This window comes from Myxocyprinus asiaticus, chromosome 33, assembly GCF_019703515.2.
Source record: "Myxocyprinus asiaticus isolate MX2 ecotype Aquarium Trade chromosome 33, UBuf_Myxa_2, whole genome shotgun sequence".
In the NCBI taxonomy this organism is placed as follows: Eukaryota; Metazoa; Chordata; class Actinopteri; order Cypriniformes; family Catostomidae; genus Myxocyprinus; species Myxocyprinus asiaticus.
The window spans coordinates 13,084,877-13,105,695 of record NC_059376.1 but is presented as its reverse complement, the minus strand read 5'-3'; the positions used below and the strand labels follow the sequence as shown (position 1 = coordinate 13,105,695).

General features: G+C 38.3%; 1 protein-coding gene across 2 annotated transcripts in view; it reads left to right on the top strand.

Moving 5' to 3' along the window:
• The window catches only part of LOC127424313 (PDZ and LIM domain protein 2-like), a 129,622-nt gene that overhangs the window by 32,223 nt on the left and 76,580 nt on the right, over positions 1-20,819 (top strand). For both annotated transcript variants that reach the window (XM_051669382.1, XM_051669381.1), the window contains exons 2-3: positions 10,834-10,965; positions 18,026-18,177. In XM_051669382.1, coding sequence (XP_051525342.1) covers positions 10,870-10,965; positions 18,026-18,177 — 248 coding nt within the window. In that variant the 5' untranslated portion in view covers positions 10,834-10,869. The remainder of the gene's footprint in view (positions 1-10,833; positions 10,966-18,025; positions 18,178-20,819) is intronic.

Genomic DNA, 20,819 nt, shown 5'->3' with positions numbered 1-20,819 from the left:
ATTATTGATGTGCTTTGGGTGTGTGTTTGGCTTTAGATATTGTTTGCACAATTGTTTTGTTGTTGTAATTCAATCGTAAAATACATCAAAACATAATTATTGTGCTAAATAATGCATTTTAGCCAAATGTGACTTCTCCTCGACAACTTTAAGCAATCTGAGTTAAATAATTTTTCCGATTATTCGATTAATCGTCAGAAAAATTGTTAGATTACCAAAATAATCGATAGTGACAGTCTAGTTCTCAGCTGGTGGGTGGGAACACAAAAATGTTTTGTGCAAGTCTGTTCTGATAGAGTTAAAAAAAAACAATGCCAAATACCAACTAGATGGGTATGTTTTCTTAAAGTTTTGTGGCAAAACTTGCCACCATAATCAGTACACCCCTCGAGTCAAAAATACCCACCTCCAACTTCATCTTCATTGATATTTTGGAAGTGACACAAGGGAAAGTTAACACTTCTTTTAATCGTCCTAGCGAACATGGATAGTGTAGCTGATGTGATAATCGCAAAATCGTTAATATCGACCGATTAATCGGCCTGGCCAATATATCAGTCTATCATTAGTTGCCAGTGTGCCAATGAACTGCCAAACTGCCCTAAATGAAAAGAGGCCATCCTCATACAGTATCTCCATGATTTCTGTTCCGGATATATGAGCCCCCTGCCCCCTTGTTAATAGTAAGTCTATGGGCTTTTTTCAGCCACTGGGTGAACATTGTAGGCCCTGATATCTTAAAGTAATAGTGAAACCTCTGTTTATTAAGCCGGTCGATTTGACACCTCATCAATGGGTATATGACTGAAGATGATGATTTGGGTTATGGATAGGGCTGGGCTATTAAAACAATATTGAAATTTATCAGCTATCTGCTAGCTAGCTATCCTGCAAATATTATATTGTTGTGTAGAGATTCCACCAGCAGGTGCTAATACAGTTCATGTGCAAACTATAAAAATATAGTGGAACATCAAATTGTGTCCCTGACAATCAGAGATTGTTAAACTTTCTATAGGTCATAGTTTATATTTCTATTGTTATTATTATTATTGCCCTTACCCAAACCCCTTATCTAAACTTAACCAATCAGTAGAGTGTGTAAACATGAAAGGAAGCTGTTGTGTGTGACAGAAGCAAGTAATTGTCATGTATTAGATGGAAACGATGTCCAGCACATCACTGGCTGTAGTGAAAGTCGTAGGAATTCAAACGAGTGCAGTTGCACGATATCATACAAATTAGCCAAATTTAGAAATGTTGTACGAATCCGGCGATTTCGCCGTGAGAGTGTGTTGGATTTTTAAGTCACTGCAAAATGGGCTGGTGGAAGAAGTTGGAGAGAGTAAAATGTTTGGAATTAGTAGACTATGATTTTTTTGACCACTTCATTATTTTGAATATATTTTAGTTTCGTTTGAAGTTTAATTTCAATTTAGAAATATTTTTAGTTTATTTTTATCATGTTTCAATAAATTAATTTGATCAAAATCGACCGGTAGAAGTGAAGTGCGTGCTGATACAATCACTGTTAATACTAGCCATGATTTGTGTGTCATTAGATGAAAATAATTAATGATACTTACATTCTCTGTATTTTAACGGAGCCTACATCCAAATTCTGACGAGAATCATATTTCCCATGTGTATAAAAGGACCGTGTCACTGTCATAGAAAATGCTCAACAATCATCAAGGACACATTTTAATGCAAAATTCTACTAATGGTAGCATACAGTCCATTTACACTACCAACTTTTGAATGTGCTGTCTTGGTTTATATCGCTGGTGCTTGAGGAAATGAACTATAGCCTATAATAGGATGCAGACGGTGGAATAATAACCGGAAAAAACCTCAGAATTAAATTGCACTTAATACAGCCCATTTGCGCGTTGCACGTGTGATTTCACCAAACCTACTTGCGCCTAGACTTAGCGCATGCTTGCATGAAAATACCAAAATTTCATGGCCATTCCCACTGACTTTGTACTTATGAATTGTTGAGTTGCACTTAATGCTAGCACTCTTAAAATAGGGCCCTACTTATTTTGGTGCTGTGTTGGGTCGACACTTTGTCCAATGTAAAAGCAAAACCAGTGCCCCATTTAAATTTATTCTACAGAATTCCACAATTTTCCCATCAAGCATCGCTCAATCAGAAAATGGGAAACAGCGTGAAGTTTCTGCATTGGTCTAGTAATTTCTGTTCTGTTCAGTTGATGCTAATGAGAGCAGCAGGGAATGCTCACTAACATGTTGTACTAATTGAGGTTGAGACGGGAGGGGAAATGTGGCTGCCTCCTTCCCTGTGATTACCGTACATTAAAAACTCAACAACAACACTGAGCAGCCAAAATCCCTGGAGGCCGCAGTAATTAAGAGAGATCCTCCCGAACAGAGGCATCGTTAAGGCTGCTAATTGCCTTGAGAGCTAATGATGGGGTAGATTTGCATTCCTCGAGACCAAACACCAAGAATGCAGCGACATCCGTAGACAACTGGGTCAAGGTGGGTAGGGGAGACTCTGCATGCAAAGTGTGTGGATTTGTGTTTGTGTCAGTGAATGGGGTCAAGTTCTTGCTTTCACACACTCCTGTTGATATTAAATGCAGGACAGTGTGACACAGACAGTGGCCTGATGCTGGACTGTTTACATGACCAAATTCCTTAAATTCCATCTGTAATTACTAGGGGTGTGACGATACATTTAGCTGACGAGACGATACACGATACTGGGTTCACGAGAATGAGATGAGACGATATTTTAACACTATATACACTACCGGTCAAAAGTTTTGAAACGCTTCACATTTTACAATAAAAGTCATCAAAACTATGGAATAACATAAATGGAACTATGGGAATTATGTTGTGACTAAACAAAATCCAGAATAAATCAAAAGTGTGTTATATTTTAGCATCTTCAAAGTAGTCACCCTTTGCCTAGAATTTGCAGACATGAACTCTTGACATTTTCTCAACCAACTTCTTGAGGTATCACCCTGGGATGCTTTTTAAACAGTATTGAAGGAGTTCCCATCTATGTTGGGCACTTAGTGGCTGCTTTTCTTCATTATTTGGTCCAAACATTTTTTTTAAATACATTTTAGTTTTGTAATGAAATAAATATGGTGGCACTATTATATTTTTGTCTACAAAACTAATTTCAAACATTTAAGTATACTCCTTCAGATCAAAGGATTTTTAAGATCATGAGAAACATTTCAGGCAAGTGTTTCAAAACTTTTGACCGGTGGTGTATATGACTGGAAAAATAGTCTTTTATTCGACTGAAAGTCACAAAATGCAAAACAATGCAGGTGCATTTTGAAATGTTTTAACTAATCATCTTGCAATGAATGTCACTTCAGTTCTACTTTCTGAGTATGAATTATCATATGCAGTAAAAGACAGAACAATATGCAAGCACTGTAAAAGGTTTTGCCACAAACTCAACTGACTGGCTTCTCTCATGTATGATTTCACATGAGTCTCTTCATTTTACATTTACATTTATGCATTTGGCAGACGCTTTTATCCAAAGCGACTTACAGTGCACTTATTACAGGGACAGTCCCCCTGGAGCAACCTGGAGTTAAGTGCCTTGCTCAAGGACACGATGGTGGTGGCTGTGGGGATTGATTACCAGTTATGTGCTGCAGTCCACTACGCCACCACCACTCTTCAGACCTGGTTGATTTTAGTTGAGAGCTGCAGTGGTTCTGAAGGTATCTTTGCATAGTGTTTGTGTTAGCCCCGGTGTATGGCACTATTTTCTTACAGTGCTTACATATTGGCTGTGTCTCGTTTGGAAGGCTGCGTCCTCCGGAGGTCGCATTTGTCAGCTGCATACGTCGTCGAGGCGGTCTCGTTTCATTTTTTTTATTTTTTTATTGGGAATGCAAAAAAGGTTAACAATTGTATAAATGTAAGTGCATATACATAAAAGGCATTCACAATAGATAAAAAATAAGAAAAAGAAAGACAGAAAAAAATAATAATTAAACGAGATAAATGCTGCTGATAAATGCGACCTCCGGAGGATGCAGCCTTCCAAACGAGACACAGCCTTTGTTCGAGTCTTGTCTGTCACTCTGTTGCCGTTTATTGTTTCCACCGGGTACCTAAAATGCTGCCACACAAATAATTTAAAAGTGGCGGGGGCATCTATGCTAATTGGCACGAGATCTCGTCACACCCCTAGTAATTACGTTTCTCATTTATCAGGGTTCTATAATTGAGGTAATTTCAAAACCCACTGATTTGACCATACAGCAAGCTTGTATCAAGTAGAACTTTCATTAAGGCTGATTGTTCATGCAAAATATCAAATAGCCCAACACATTTGGCAGTTTTTTTTTTTTTTTTTTTTTTTTACAATTCAAAGGAAAGACAACAAAGTCTCATGACAACTTATAATAATTCATACAAGATGGAGGAATCGTAAGATAACGTATGACTTGGCTTGTACGAAAAGGTCTGACTTGTATTCTCTTAGAGACCAATCAATCAACAAGTTGATACAATACAGACATCAAACTTTAGCTAGCCTCCTGAACAACACTTTATTTAAAAAGGAAACGTCTGTGAACAATTTTGGTTACTTATTCCGTATTTATTTATGCAATACAAATAACTGATGTGTGTCAACAACTTGTAATACGCTTCCCTCATCACGTTCTAAACCCCAATGTTTTCTTTTGTGGTACACAAGTTATTTTCGTAATAAAATCATGGTTATGTTTAGGGTTTGGTTCAGGGTTTAAACTTAAGATAACTAATGACATCGTTTGTTGGTTAATTTATTTTTCACTATGGAGAAAAAGTTGTATGTTTTTGTATGAACCAACAGATTTCTAAGGGTTTTGCCTACTCGTACTTTTATTATGATTAGTCATGACACTGGGTTGGGTAAGATGTTGAATATGCCAAAAACAATACATTCGTATTGTAAAGGTGAATTGTGTGTAGTATCTGTCACTAGCCTCACCATGTGGAATTGAAAACAGTTATGAATAGTTCTGTTGTCACAATCAAACATCATCATTGTGACATACTTGCAACCAGTAAACACAGTAAAAGCATCATGCACAGCAGAAATACGTTCAGAAATAAGAGAGATATATCTATTGCAAGTTAGAAGTTAGAAATCATTAGCATCTATGATTTATTTTCTGCCTTTGGCGTTTTGTTGCAAATCACTGATTATTTAGCAACTGCATGAAGACGCGGTGATGTTATTGAAGTTTTAACTGTTTTTGCTGTTATTAGTGGTATTGCGTAAAACGTGATTTGAATTGGGGTTCTCACAAAATAGCACTGAGATGAAGAAGCATGTTGAAAACCGACTGTCCCTCACGTTTGTGTTTATGCGCTCATACATTGGGGAAATCCCGGAGTTTTGTAAGAGGAAAACACCACTATTGCAGCGCAGTTCCGCTGCAGGCCGCGATAGAAAGTGAAGGAAACAAACACGGCTTCAACTCTGGAATATCTGTAAATGAAGTGAAGAAACAGAGGATAAAATAGTGAAGTCTTCCTCGGATCCCATGTTTGTTATTTACACAAGCACCACGGTAAGCTGCTTAATGACCGAGCCGTATGTATACAGGAATAAAGAGAGAGCCGCGAACACAACTCGTAAACGCATACAGAGATTTCAAGCCTTAAGCAGCTATCACACAATAAACGTTTTTCTGGTGTCCATGTAAAGGTAGTCATTGAACAAATTACGAAAATAACTTCTAAAATATAGTAAAAAATGCACATTATTTGGAGCGTTTCACATGAGTTTTTCTTGATGAATATTAAAGATTCATTAAGTGATTGTTTATCTAAATGACATTCGACTAGACAAATTCCTGAAATTTGACATTCCTTTTCATGATTGAAAATAGTTCAGTCTTGCACTGAAATGTTGCTCAGCATGACAGTGTTGTGAGAATGATGGACCAGCCCTTAAAGGAGTGGAGACTTTGATTAGACATACAGTAAAGTGTTTTTTTTTATCAGTGTTGCATCAGAAAATCCAAACTACAATGAAAGGTCAAATCAGTGTGAGAGACCATGAAACTACTCCAAAGAGATGAAAGTTGCAAACCTCAGTTCAGTACCAGCGGGAATACAAAATGTACACACCAGAGAAAAGTAGATTTGCAGGCATGCAACCAGTCTTTAAAAGTGCTCTCAGTAGCTTTTTTGCTAGTTAAAAGAATGTTTACCCATAAAAAAATTACAGCCTGATCTCATGGAATTTATGTGAGCATTGCAACTTTTTTGCAAAACTGAAATTACGTGCTTTATTACACGTTTGGCTGCAGTTTCCAAGTCAAAATGTCCAGCATGGGGCGCCAAAACCGAGTGAAATGAGGTTGTAATCAGGTGCTTTTAAGGTGAATTTGAGATGGAGGTTTTATTGAATAAAACGTACCTCCCTAACTGGAAACATTACCTTAAACCTAACCAATAGTGTCCTAAAATATAAATAACATATTATAATATAATAATATAACAAAACAGACATCCTTACCCTTAACCAACAACTAACTCGTTAATGTTATAAAATGCCAATTTGAAATGAAAAGCACATTTTTTTTATTTATTTTTTTCTCCCATTTTGGAATGCCCAATACCCAATGTGCTTTTAAGTCCTCGTGGTCACGTAGCCTCAATCAGGGTGGCGGAGGATGAATGCCAGCTGCCTCCGCGTCTGAGACTGTCAACCCGCGCATCTTATCACGTGACTTGTTGAGCGCGCATTGCCACGGAGACGTAGCGCGTGTGAAGGCTTCACGCCATCCACCGTGGCGTCCACGCCCAACTCACCACGTGCCCCACCGAGAACGAACCACATTATAGTGACTACGAGGAGGTTACCCCATGTGTCTCTACCCTCCCTAGCAACCGGGCCAATTTGGTTGCTTAGGAGACCTGGCTGGAGTCACTCAGCACACCCTGGGTTTCGAACTAGCGAACTCCAGGGGTGGTAGCCAGAAAAGCACATTTTCTGAAGCAACCACGTCATTTCATGTCACTTCTATTGCACTTTCACTTTCGTGCATCTTTGGCTGGACTCGAACCGCGACTCGAAGAGTCCAGAGTCCAACACTCTATCAAGTGAGCTATCAAGCATGCTATTCATATTGGAATAGGTGTGTAAATGTAGGTGGGTCTGTAATACAAGTGTTAAAATGTATAGTTTTTCAAATCATACGTTAAAGTAAAAGTGTTTTGATAATGTAGTGGGGGGTGAGTGAGTAACGGAGTGAAAAATAAGTGTTTAGAAAGTGCTAATCAGCCATTGTACTTGTGATTTGTGTGACAATTCATAAAACGCACAGTTGTTGTTGATCTCTAGTGTTCATTTCACCAGGAAAGTTTGCAAAAATTAATATAGAATAACGTTCATTCTATGAGACCAGGTTGAACAATTTATAATATAAAAAAAATTTAAAAAAAATGATGTAAACACATTATATGAAGACTCTTGTCATATCAGTTTTGTAGAAAAAGCCTTATTTTACATGGAGCAGGGTTCACCCTCATGGGCGCTGTCATATTGAGATCACATGACCAGCCAAATACTGCTCACTCTATGTAGTTCAGGAGTTCTCAACTGGTTTTGCTTACGGACCCAGATATTATGTTAAACATCAAGTGGGGACTGCACGGTAAAAAAATTTAACCTGTATTTTCTTTTATCTTTTGTTCATGGTTTTCAAGTATAAGGGCATGTATCAAGTGACATTTATTATGTTAAGTAGTTTTCTCTCCTCCCTTTTTAAAGTTGATGAGCCTATTTATTTTGCTAAATTAATTATGCACGATGTTATTTTAATTTAGCATTCAGTCTCCGGTGGTGGCTGACGTACTGTACACAGTCATTAATATGAAACTATAACATTTTTATTAAAATATCACAGTTACTGTTACTTCTGTAAAATCGTGATTCATTTTAGTAAGGGTGATGGTAATTTTGAAGACCCTTTATTTTGGCTTATTTCACAGGGTTGTCTCTTCCTCAGTTTGGTTTAGCATGTTACTGTTTGAGAGGTTTGAATTCCTCTATAGTGCTTTGAACTAGAAAATTCTCACTAGAATTCAGATGGGTTGAGCCTTTGTGGTGTGCGATAAAGGTCTGGTTTTTATGTGTTGTGTGAGCCACAGCATTATCACTTGCTAAAAAAAAAAATTCTCAATCACACAATGCAAATGCTCGTTTAAAATAAGAATCAAATTTAGTGCGTATAAAGCGCTGAATGCGATATGAATATCATTAAATTTGCTTTAATGGCCAGAAATTTTGCTTAGGTGGCTGATAAGTTTTCTACAGGGTGTTCATTTTAAACCTTGCCTCCATCGTATCGGCTGAACAAAATATTACTGAGTGCACCTTTTAGTATTTAGCAATAAATCAGAGCACATTCCAGACCCCAAATGCTGACTGACAACCAACCCAGTTCTCATACATCAAGAACTCAATATATTGTTTGTTTTATTCTCATATTGAACAACCTACAGTAGACAGCAATCTGTTTTGCAATGAATTCATCAATGTGTCCAGTTCTCACAGGACGCGTTCTTGCGTTCCGTCTGCGCTATTTAATTGTCTTTCTATGTACATGTGCATGCCTCTGATGGACATGTTTGGAGCATCTCACTGGTCCATTTTTAGGACACCGTGTCAAGTTAAAAGTAGTGGAAACTTTGAAAATTGCATCTCAAGATTCTTGTATTCTGTTGTGATTCACCCACCTGTTGTGCTTCCTAGTGAGCAGTTCTTATTCTGTTGTTGCGCTGCTTGTGAGGTTTGTTAAGGTGTGCTGACACCTGTTGACACGGCTCATAAAAAAGATGTACTTCAAGCTTGAATTGCTCATTTGGCAGGAAAATCTGTACTTTTATTGTGGTATTTTCATACACGTCGGGGGCATGATTAATTGAGTACATTTTTTAACGCATTATTTTTTAAATATAATTAATTGTGCTAAATTAAAGCGTTAAAACGACAGCCCTAGTTTTTGTCCCATTAATTTATTTTTTTCATCATTTTATGTATTTATTTATTTTTTTGAAGGTGATAGTAGAGAGGGGACAGGAAATAACAGGTAATGGTGATGGGGGCAGGGATCGGGCAATGACGCAATCCAGACTCGAAATTGAGTCGCCCGCATGAGCACCACAGCTCTATCAATAATAAAGTTTTTGCATTCACACTGTTTTTTATCTGTTTGACAGGTTCGTCTCACACAGGAGTGTAGCATTTCTTAGATGCTGTGTCAACTGTTAAAAACGCTTTTCAACACACCTGCATGCGTTCTGTTCTACCCATGGTGCTGTGTCTAGCTTTTTAGTGCAAGGACGTGTTTGGAGTGAAATGCCCCTGCAAATGTCAAACTCTGAAGTTTTAAATCATGACGAAGACTAGGAATTCGTCTGGATTGTTGAATACTCATCCACCAATCGATTAGTCGAATAATAGTGAAGTCGACTAGTTTATCAAGACTTTTTTTCCCCCAGCATTTTAGTTTTAACTTCAATATTTTTAGTGCCTGTGTTTGAAAGGAGATAAATTTAGAGATACATTTTCGGAGAGAGTTCTAGCATGCACTTTTTATCAGCGCTGCCATGAGTGTTGCACGTTTAAGATGGTGTCAAGTTAAAAAGGTGCCTTGACACATGCTTTCTGATGCTTTTTTTGCTCTCTGTCTGGCTGATCTTGAATGCAAGAATTTGTCCTGTGTAAAACACGTCTGATTATTAAACATTACCCTAAATCAGCCTAATTATACAGGGCTAATTTAAAGCAGACTTGTCGACTAATTGTACAGACAACCCACAGACTAGTCAAGAGATAGATATATATATATATATATAAAGAATAAGTTCTGTACATAGCAGATGAAGACCCCTACCTCACTGGTGGTTGGATTTTGCAATATAGTGCCTTCAACATTGGAACTATTGTCTAAGTAAAAAGCATAACACTTCTTTAATTTGCACTTATGCCATATCTGAAAATCAACAAGGAATCACTTATCTCTTAATCCGGCAATAGACTTGGAGTCAGTACTGCTTGGTTCCCGTATGCTCCATTTAAGTCTTCTCACTTGTTCCCACTACCCTTCCCTCTCGGCACCACAGCCATGCGTCTGTGAGGAGCCAGCACTGTCAGGGCCTTCTCAGCTGCACATGAGCTTGTAATAAACACTTACCCCACAGCCTGCACTGGTATGAATGGCGTTCAGTGCAACTGGAGCATTTAAATCCCACTTCTGCAATAAGTAGGCAAAGTCCCCTCTCTGCTTTTGAGTTTTTAGTACAATGTGAAAAAAACAAACAAAAAAACATTATCGGTCGATCTAGGCAGAGCCATTATGGCCCAGAAGCACACACTAATTGGTGAACATTGGGCATTTAATTTAGCTTCCAGGGCGGTAACAGGCTGCTACAAACACTTGAGTGAGCACTGTACTGTACAATTATGGCTTAAAGAATCTCAAATTGAATCTAATCCGAGTTTAACTCTCGTGATATGAAATGTCAGTCTGCAGGAATGTCAGTCATGTGGCACCTTTCTCTGATTCCTGTTTGCTCTGTGTATGTCAGGTGGATTTAATCTGCAGTCATGTGGAATATGATGAAATGTGTTCTGAGGAACAGGTGAAAGCAGTTTACCTTTCAACAGCAGCCAGTGGCTCAGAGAAGTGGAAAATATGAAGCCGATCTGTGGCATGTCAGGCTGATGTCAAATGAAACTTTACCTGGTCTCTCTCTTTCTCCCTCCTTTTTTTTTTCTTCTTTAACTTTTCTCACCCTTTCTTCCTCCCATAGCACTCCTGAGAGCGCTGGGCAGCAGCCTGTAGTCACATGATGCCGTTTACAGTGAACCTGATTGGCCCGTCGCCCTGGGGATTCAGAATATCTGGAGGGCGAGACTTCAAGAAGGCCATAACTGTCTCCAAGGTAATTTTCTTCCCTGTTAACCAAAATACATGTCCAGAATGTTGTACATCATCTTGTTTTTTTGCTTTAGTGATTGAAGCAGTGAACCAACATTCCTTTTGTCTGGATAATACCTCACTTTTTTTTTTTTTTTTTTATCACTGCCTGTTTTGCTCTTTGTCTCCTTGGTTACTCAAACCAAGCAAAAACTGGATAATTAAAGAGGAAGTCCCTGATTATAGTAGGGGAAAGGGGAATGCTGATGGTCAAGCCATTGTTTGTTCCATCTTTTTCCAAGGTATAACACAACAAGCCATGATTTTGCTATGTATTTTTCAATATCTTTAAAAAACCTGTTTATAGAATCATGTGTTTATTGATTATATAAAGTGTAAATCATTAAATAATATACAGAATGTTGCCAAAAATGGTTATTTTTGTGTTGAAAGTATGCAGGAAATTGCAAAAGAGAATATGCTCATTGGAGTGTATTTATAAATTAACATGAAATCAAAATTGACTTTATTTACTTAAATGCATCATTGAGTGCGTTTACATACACAAACGACAACGTGTGTTAAAGGTAAAAATGGATCGGCACGTAGATTTTTGCCCATTACCTTTTTAGTGTTTTTTTTACCAGCTTATCCAATGTGTGCAAGTGTTGTGCGCATGACTATTTATGTTTTGATGGCAAAAGCATGTAAGTGTGCTTTTCTTGTGTTGTGTAATTCTTTTTTTTTTTACGCTTATTTTGCACATTAATAAAAGAAATGTTGTTTTCATAATTTTTCATCAAAATGTAATTACTTGCTTCACCTTAATCAAACAACTTTCCTTTTGAATTCATATTTCATTTCGACTCGAATCACCTGACAGTTCAGACTGTCCTCGAATCACCTGCCCTACTTTTTTCTCGTTCAATATCCTGGTTTACTCATGAAGTTAAATGGGTTGCGAACGGCACTTCATGTTGACTTCTTTTAACACGCCTCAGTTAGGTTTAGCCATGTAGCATGAATCAGTGAGTTGTTGGGTTTAGGGATGTGCCACGGTGGTTGAATAATCAAATAGTCATCCAAAAACTGACTAGTTGATTAGTGAGGTCGACTAACATTAATCTTTTTGTGTGGTGGTTTAAATGGGAGACACAATTCTCAAATTATTTGAGATACGCAACATCTTGGAGGGCATTTTTCCTAGATTATAGCTTGCTGTGCTTAAAAGTGAATAATGTCAGCACAGTAAAACCAAGAAGTTTCATTTTTTTAATGCTTTAAATTTAGTCCATTTATGCACCACTGCTGTTTCAGCCATCAAAGCGCCACATCAACAATACATTGCAAGACGATCACTGTCGGCCGTTAAATCCTGAGCTGTGAGTGTTGTTCCTGTATTTGGAGAGCTGTGGAGAGATTAAAGCCATTTGGTGATTTTGTCTGACACTGCTTACACTGAAGCGCATCATTCTGCTTTCAGGATGCGCATAAGCGGTTTTTAAGCACTTCTTATTTCTTGCTTCTCTTACTTTGATGGTTTTGTGCAGAAAGTTGTTACAGTTATTTAGCCTGTATTTTTGTCCGTATATCCCTCTGAAACGCATCTGATTGGGGTCATGTGAGCATAACAGAGCCTAATTAAGGGCCAAGCAGCGAAGCTGCTGGAACCTTATTGTAATTGGACTGATTTTCTTCTTCTTTTTTTTTTCTGCTCTAAATGTGTCTGGGCATCGGAGACCGTAAGTCGTGGAGACATCAAACTTGGCAGGATGATCCCAAATCCCCCTCACTACTCAGGTGCACAAACGCACACCCATCTGCCCATAGGTTGCGCTATAATAAACACTTTTATGTTTTGGCTCATATCTCTGCAACCATAAGGGCTAGAATAATTTTTGATGCTAGGGGGTGCTATAACTTAAGAAAATCCTATTTTTGCAACTGTGCTCAAAGCAGGTGAAATGTCACACCAAAATAGCTGTCCACAGCATCCACAGGATCTTTTCTGTCAAATTTGTCTTTTTTTTTTGGTCATCTCGCCATTATGTGCATGGCCCTCGACAATAGTCGCTTGCGGCTATATTTATACATTATTATCCTTAACACCATCTAGTCGTTCAACCAACCGACCGACTAGTCGATTATGAAAATTGGTAGTTTTTAAGTGGAGTCAAGTGGAGAAATTTCATGTAATTGAACTCTTATCATTAATTGGACGTGGCCTCTTTAAGAACCAGAATTTAGCGACACCTGCTTTTTGGCACTCTCTTGTGTTAGAAGCGTGAGAACATGCGTTGTGCAAAAGAGCTCCCAGTTTTGTTCATCATTTGAGAATTATTTGGGTAAATATTACATTTCACACAAAATGCTTATAAATTGCATTAAATATGTGTTCAGAAGAGTTGTATTTTAAAATTGAGTGTTTGTTGTGGATAATTTATGAAGGATGCATATGGATGAAGTGTGGAGTTTGACCACATTTTTGTGCACATGCGAGAACTGGGTATGTAAACTTAGAAGTAATCATATCTTATTTAATGATTTATAGCTCGAGTGTTTTCCAATTTAGTGAACATGTGTAATGAGAATTTTATTGTTTAAACTGTTATACATGTCCTTATGGCCTGGTTAAAAATAAGTAAAATACTGAGTGTTTAAGCATGTGTTAAATGCATAAAATGCTGTGAATGTTATAAGCATGTATTAAGGTGATGTATGCTGAAGCATATGGATAGGCTAATGCCCTGTTTGTATTTTCATTTGGATATTAGCCTCTACCATATTTTTTTTTTGTACAGTATTTCATTTTCGTACTTCATTTTACCGTTTTTCATTCGTATTTTTTTTTTCTTAAATACAACACAACTCTGTCGACCTCTGTTCTTAAAAATAAATAAATAAATAAATAAATAAAAAATAAAAATGCCATCAGAATAAAACACCAAAAGATATTTTTGTATCCGTGTTATTTGCAACCCACCGGCTACATATGAGCAAAACTTCAACACTGGCATTTGTGAGTGAATATTTAAATGGTCTGTTGAGTCTTTTAAACTTCTGCCACCTAGTCTGGAACACATTTATTTTTGTTTTTAATGTGGCAAAAAGTAATTCCTTTTTTCTTTTCTGAGAAGGAACAAAAACAGTCCCGCTCAACTACAAAAAAATTCTCATTCCATGTCAAGACCGTGAATCGCACTCCAGTTTCTGATTAAAGACAGTAAATGGACCTTTCCATTCAGGTCATACGTCACATCTGGATTATAATCATAATTTAAAAGCCACTGGGTTTTAAAACTTAACCACTTAAAGACATAAATGCTCTCAATATTTGTGGCTCTCATTGACCTTATTGTATGCCATCACCACATTGTTTCAGATGTGCAGTTAAGAGCCAATTTTCCCCTTAAACTGTTTGATAACTTCCCCAATACCAGCTCTTTCTTGTAGGCCTGTGCAACACCCTAAATAAGTGAGGAAAACGAGAATGAGTCATTTACCACAGGTTTTTCTTGATTACTCAGATTTTATATTTTTATATCAAGTGGCAATCCAACACTGTGCCAGTTGTTTAAAGTAAACATAGTTTGACTGGGTGCACAGGCCTTTGACGTCAATGGAAATGGGAAGCGGTTTTCCTCCCTTTTAAACATCGATAAGCATTTTTGTTTTACTATCCTAACAGTGGATGATTTGGTTAATACCAGTAGCTGCAATTTATTTGCATTGTTGAGAACAGACTTGCAACCCATTTTAGTTCCCAACCAACCAGTTGAGAAACACTGTCGTAAAGAACTCAGAAGAGAAAAGAATGGTTTGATTCAGTGCTTTGTTTTTTTGAAGAGGGCTCCAAAGGGCCTCATGGTGAAACAGGGTCAGACTGAAGTGGCAGGAGGTTGGCATGGGCACAAGTCTTGTGTCCCCCTCAATCTCTCCTTTCATTGCCTTTCTCAGGACACCCTTTCCTGAGTAGTTCAAGTATTTTTATGTACATTTTTACATGTCATATATGAGGCCCATGCAGAGTGTGAAATATGGGGATGTTTCATGGCTTGAACACTCAAAGGAAGTCAAAATAAAAAGTTTGGGGGGTCTTAAAAAGAACATACACAGCAGTTTTTCTGCATGACACTAGGAAGGTTTTAAATCAGCGTTTCAGAAACTATTAAAGTTCGATGCAAGTAATCAAGAGTGGATGTTATCCTTGTTGCCGAATACAGTAGATGCTCACAAACCAAAGTGGTGTCTGCCTCGGGTGTTATTCATAGCATTGGGTTGCTTGGACACTTTCCTTTAGCATCAGTATTATTTGTCCGATATAAGGGTTTATACCTATTTAGACATTCTTTTTTTAATAGGTTAGAAATTTCTATAAAAAGTTTATGTGAAATCACATACTGGGGGTATGTATGCTCTCACCCTTCTTTTTTTTTATTCCACTCTCCCTCCTCTATCATTTACACAGGGAATGGACATTCTCTTACTTTGTGAAGTGAAGCACGCTCCGATTGCATGAGACACGCTTCATTGTGTGTCTCTGCGGCAACGGTTAATTGCTCCTAGAGCAGGTCCACAGACATGGCACATCTGCCCCTCCGCTTTCAGCTTACAACAACAAAAAACTGTTTGGCAGTCTGTAGTGCCCTGCATTCCTTGTTTGGTTGTTTTGAGTTGGGTTCTAGTGTTGGTTTCCTCTTTACCACGTAATGGTCTTGAGGGGAATCTAAGCTTTACTCAGGTCCTCGAAATGCAGGTCTAGTCAGTTTGGTTTTAAGATGTGTCTGCTTCTCATTACATTCCACCATTCAGCAGGCTCTTGATCCTTGATCTTCACTCCCGTTAAGGACTCATTATTGTTTTTAAACTATCCAAAATCAAAGTGGCTGCTGCAGAAAGACAAAACACATCTAATGAAGAGGTTGTGGTTTTAATAGATATATTAAATAAAGTTTCTACTGCCTCGGTGGACAAAATATTCGTAACAGTGACGATCATCATTATTTTTTCTTTGGACATCAGTAAACTCAATACATCATGTAAATCAATTATCTCAGCTTCCTGTTACTGTCATCTGGATAGGGCAAAACTGCATCTAGCTTGAATGCAAAAGACTAGCTATGTTTCCATCCAAATTCAAAAGAACATAATCATCACTTTCGGAGGAATTGTAGCCACTGTGACTCCTTTATTAATAAAATACTTGCGGTTTAGAGCACACAGACAAAACATGCTAAAGAACTTGTCTCCTGTCTGGGAGCGACAGTGCGTCTCACAGTTTTCAGAGCTCTGTGTGTGTTCTTCCATCCTTATGACTTTGCCATGCAGATCTATAAGATATTATTCAAGTTTCAATAAACACGCTCTTCGGCACAGTTCAAGTTTGTATACAACTTATTTGCTCTGCAAACTCTGTGCGGGCTTTGGATTTTCTAAAGACTGTTATTTTAAGTTAACCAGGGCAACATTTAAGATGCAATGATTGGTCCGCTAGTTAGTCCAGTTATTACAGCGTTACTGAGTCACATGATTTTAGACACACATCTTGTATTCCTTATCAATTCAATAAGAGTTTATTTGGTATGTGTTTCCTTCATAGTTTATGCGCATTTCTTCTTATAGAATAAAAAGTGTATCCACCTCAAGTGAGCGTTTACGTTTTTTATGTTCATTTTGGAGATTTTATTTACATCTAGATGTTTCCATCCATGAGTTTTTATGAAATATCCCAAAATGCACACAAAAATACGTGGATGGAAACCCAACTACTAATGTTTGCACAGAATGTGAAGTAAAATTCACCAAGTAGTCTATTATGCTATTTAATAGAGTTCACTCGAACATTTAGATGTTGTTGTTGTTTTTTTTTTTTTTTTTTGGTAAATTGTTTCAGAATGTCCAAATATTATGGATGTAACCGTAATCTCTGTCAAACTCAGAGTGATCCACAATTCTAAAGGGACATTAACACTGACAATGATTTGCAGCAACAAAGCCACCGGAAGTCATTCATTTTCGATGTTGTTGATGTGAGGCTACATAAACAACAGCGACTGCTGGTGATGTGGGTGTTTGGTGACACGAGATGTGCAAAGTGCTTGTATCTTGAAGTGAGCAGGGATGCCATGCAGCGTTTACCAATGGTAGTCCGATTTTTAGCGGCAAGAAAACAGATTAGTACATCCCATTTTTGGTCAGCATCAGCAACCTCTGATGACCTGTAAAGATAAAAATCACTTTTAGGGTGTAAACCCATTTGAACTATCCATTTGAACTAATCGAATATTCTTTCATTTATCAGAGAACATCTTTACATAGAAGCCTCATCTCTGATTTAATGGTTTTGTTCTTATTGTGTCTCAGACTCCCACAGTTTATTTTTGAACAGTTAAAGGGATGGTTCACCCAAAACTGAAAATCCTCTCTTCATTTACTCACCCTCATGATGTCCCAGATGTGTATGTCTTTCTTTCTTCTGCAGAACACAAGTGAATATTTTTAGAGGGATATTTCAGCTCTGTAGGTCCACACAATGCAAGTGAATTGTGGCCAGAACTTTGAAGCTCCAAAAAGCACATAAAGGCTGCATAGAATCCATAAAACTCTAGTGGTTAAATCCATGTCTTTAGAATAAATAATATATCTGGGTGAAAAACAGATCAAAATTTGAGTCCTTTTTTTTCTATAAATCCCAATTTCACTTTTCTTCTTCTTCTTTTGTTTTTGGCGATTTGCATTCTTCATGCATATCGCCCCTACTGGGCATAGAGGAGAGTTTATAATTAAAAAGAACTTAAATATTGATCTTACCCACACATATTTTATTGCTTCTGAAGACATGAATTTAACCACTGGTGTTCTATGGATTACTTTTGTGCTGCCTTTATGTGTTTTTGGAGCTTCAAAGTTCTGTCCATAATTCACTTGCATTGTATGGACCTACAGAGCTGAAATATTTCATTTGTGTTCAGCAGAAGAAAGTCATACATCTGGAATGGCATGAGGGTGAATAAATTGAGAATTTTTGGGTGAAATATCCTTTTTAATGGGTTCAGAGTTCTGATTGCTTAATGTTTTTGTCTCAGGTGAACACTGGCAGTAAGGCAGAGATGGCCTGTCTTCAGCCTGGAGACATCATCATGGAGATCAATGGACAGAATACCGGTGATATGCTGAATGTAGAGGCACAAAACAAAATCAAGAGCTGCACGACACAACTGCAACTTCTTGTTGAAAGGTACACAAACACATTCACAAACACACAAGCATCGCACTCGGCACACTCATTAAACCCAGTTCCCAATGGATAATTAGTTTAGTGAAAATTGTACTTGCAGTGTGATGGAGCGTTATGTCTTAAGAGATTTAACACTACACTCTACACTCCATACCCCATAATGACAAAGCAAAAACAGATTTTTGATAGCTTTGCAAATTATTAGAAAGAAAAAAAACTGAAATATCACATTGACATAAGTATTCAGACCCTTAATTCAGTACTTTGTTGAAGCACCTTTAGCAGCGATTACAGCCTCAAGTCTTTTTGGGTATGATGCGACAAGCTTTGCACACATGGATTTGGGGATTTTCTGCCAGTCTTCTCTGCAGATCCCCTCAAGCTCTGCCAGGTTGGATGGGGACCGTCGGTGGACAGCCATTTTCAAGTCTCTCCAGAGATGTTCGATTGTGTTCAAGTCCAGGCTCTGGCTTGGCCACTCAAGGACATTCACAGAGTTGTCCCTAAGCCACTCTTGCGTTGTCTTGTCTGTGTGCTTAGGGTCATTGTCCTGTTGGAAGGTGAACCTTCGGCCCAGTCTGAGGTCCTGAGCGCTCTGGACTAGGTTTTCATTTAAGGATATCTCTGTATTTTTGCTGCGTTTAGCTTTCCTTCAACCCTGACCAGTCCCCCAGTCCCTGCCGCTGAAAAACACCCCCACAGCATGATGCTACCGCCACCATGCTTCACCGTTGGGATGGTATTGCACAGGTGATGAGCAGTGCCTGGTTTCCTCCTGACATGACACTTGGAATTGAGGCAAAACAGTTAAATCTACGTATTATCAGATCAGAGAATCTTGTTTCTCACAGTCTGAGAGTCCTTTAGGTGCTTTTATGTGTCTTGCATTAAGGAGAGGCTTCTGTCTAGCCACTCTGCCATAAAGCCCAGATCGGCAGAGTGTTGCAGTGATGGTTGTCCTTCTGCAAGTTTCTCCCATCTCCACACATGATCTCTGGAGCTCAACCAGAGTGACCATCGGGTTCTTGGTCACCTCTCTTACCAAGGCCCTTCTCCCCAGATTGCTCAGTTTGAGACAGATTGAGACAGTTCCAGAGCCAGCTCTAGGAAGAGTCCATGTTGTTCCAAACTTCTTCCATTTAAGAATTATGGAGGCCACTGTGCTCTTGGGAACCTTCAGTGCAGCTAAAAAAATGTGTAGCCTTCCTCAGATCTGTGCCGCAACACAATCCTGTCTCTGAGCTCTGCAGGCAGTTCCTTTGACCTCATGGGTTGTTTTTTGCTCTGATATGCATTTTCAGCTGTGAGACCTTATATAGACAGGTGTGTGCATTTCCAAATCATGTCCAATCATGGAATTTGCCGCAGGTGGACTCCAATCAATGTGTAGAAACATCTCGGCTGCATCCGAAACCAGGAAAATGCTGCCTCCGGAGGCTGTATAAAGAGGTAGGAAGGGATCAAGGCACGTCCGAATCCAATGTTTTTGTCACATCCTGTCTACTGAGATGCCTTCATTTGATCGATTTTTGAATTTTACAGCATAGATGTATCCTTCGCTGCCTATGATATCCCACAATACTGTGCACGTGGATCCATGGCAGTTGAGCTGAAGAAAATCAAATGGCTGCCGAAGAGGCAGTTGATAGCCAGTTTGTGAATAAATGTACATTTGGTTTTTTCCCACTTTTTCCAACTTTTGATTCCATTTCTAGTGAGAAATTAGTATTGTAGTTATGAAAAATCCACTTGGTTTTTGCCAAAACTCTCTTGATTTTGTTCTAGATTATAAGACCATTGTGGTTCGGTTGGATGAATGAAGTAGACGCGTTACCTTTAGTGAGGACCAGATAGCAATAATCAGTTGCTGGTATTATAGCAACGATGTGACGTTATGCTGCCTCAGTAGCCTGTCCAAAACCACTTTCTGGAGGTACCTTCGTACGCAAACGCTGTCTATTGAGTCATTGACTGATAGGGCAGCGAGGCAACAAGACCGCTACCTTTGGTTTCGGACGCAGCCCTCAAAGATGATCCAGAGAAATGGGATGCACCTGAGCTAAATTTCAAGTGTCATAGCAAAGGGTCTGAATACTTATGTCAATGTGAAATGTCCGTTTTTTTTTCTTTTTAATACATTTGCAAAGTTATTAAAAATCTGGTTTTTGCTTTGTCATTATGGGGTAGATTGATGTGAAAAAATAAATAATTTAAAGCAGTTTAGCATAAAAAAATATCTGAATACTTTATGAATGCACTGTATATACAGCAATTATATGAATTTCATAAAAAGATTAATTCTCTGTTCTTCACTTCAAATTCTGGAGTTGAATAGGAATTTAAATGGCATTTTAAATGTAGCACACAAATTTTACTTTTTCAGTGTGGTGCACAGAATGGAAAACACAAGCACGCATACACTCTTACACACATACACACTCACTCCCATGTCCATGTGAGGACATTTTTCTCTTCTGACCTCATGTCTCTGACCAGGCCAGAAACAACACTGCTCCGACAATGGCACTCTCTAGCTGTGTGTGTGTGTGTGCGTGCGTGTGTGTGTGTCCTGTAGCCCACAGTATTGGAGGAAGAGGGTGTGTGTCTGCCCTCTTCCAGCTTAAACCGAGTTCATATTGGTC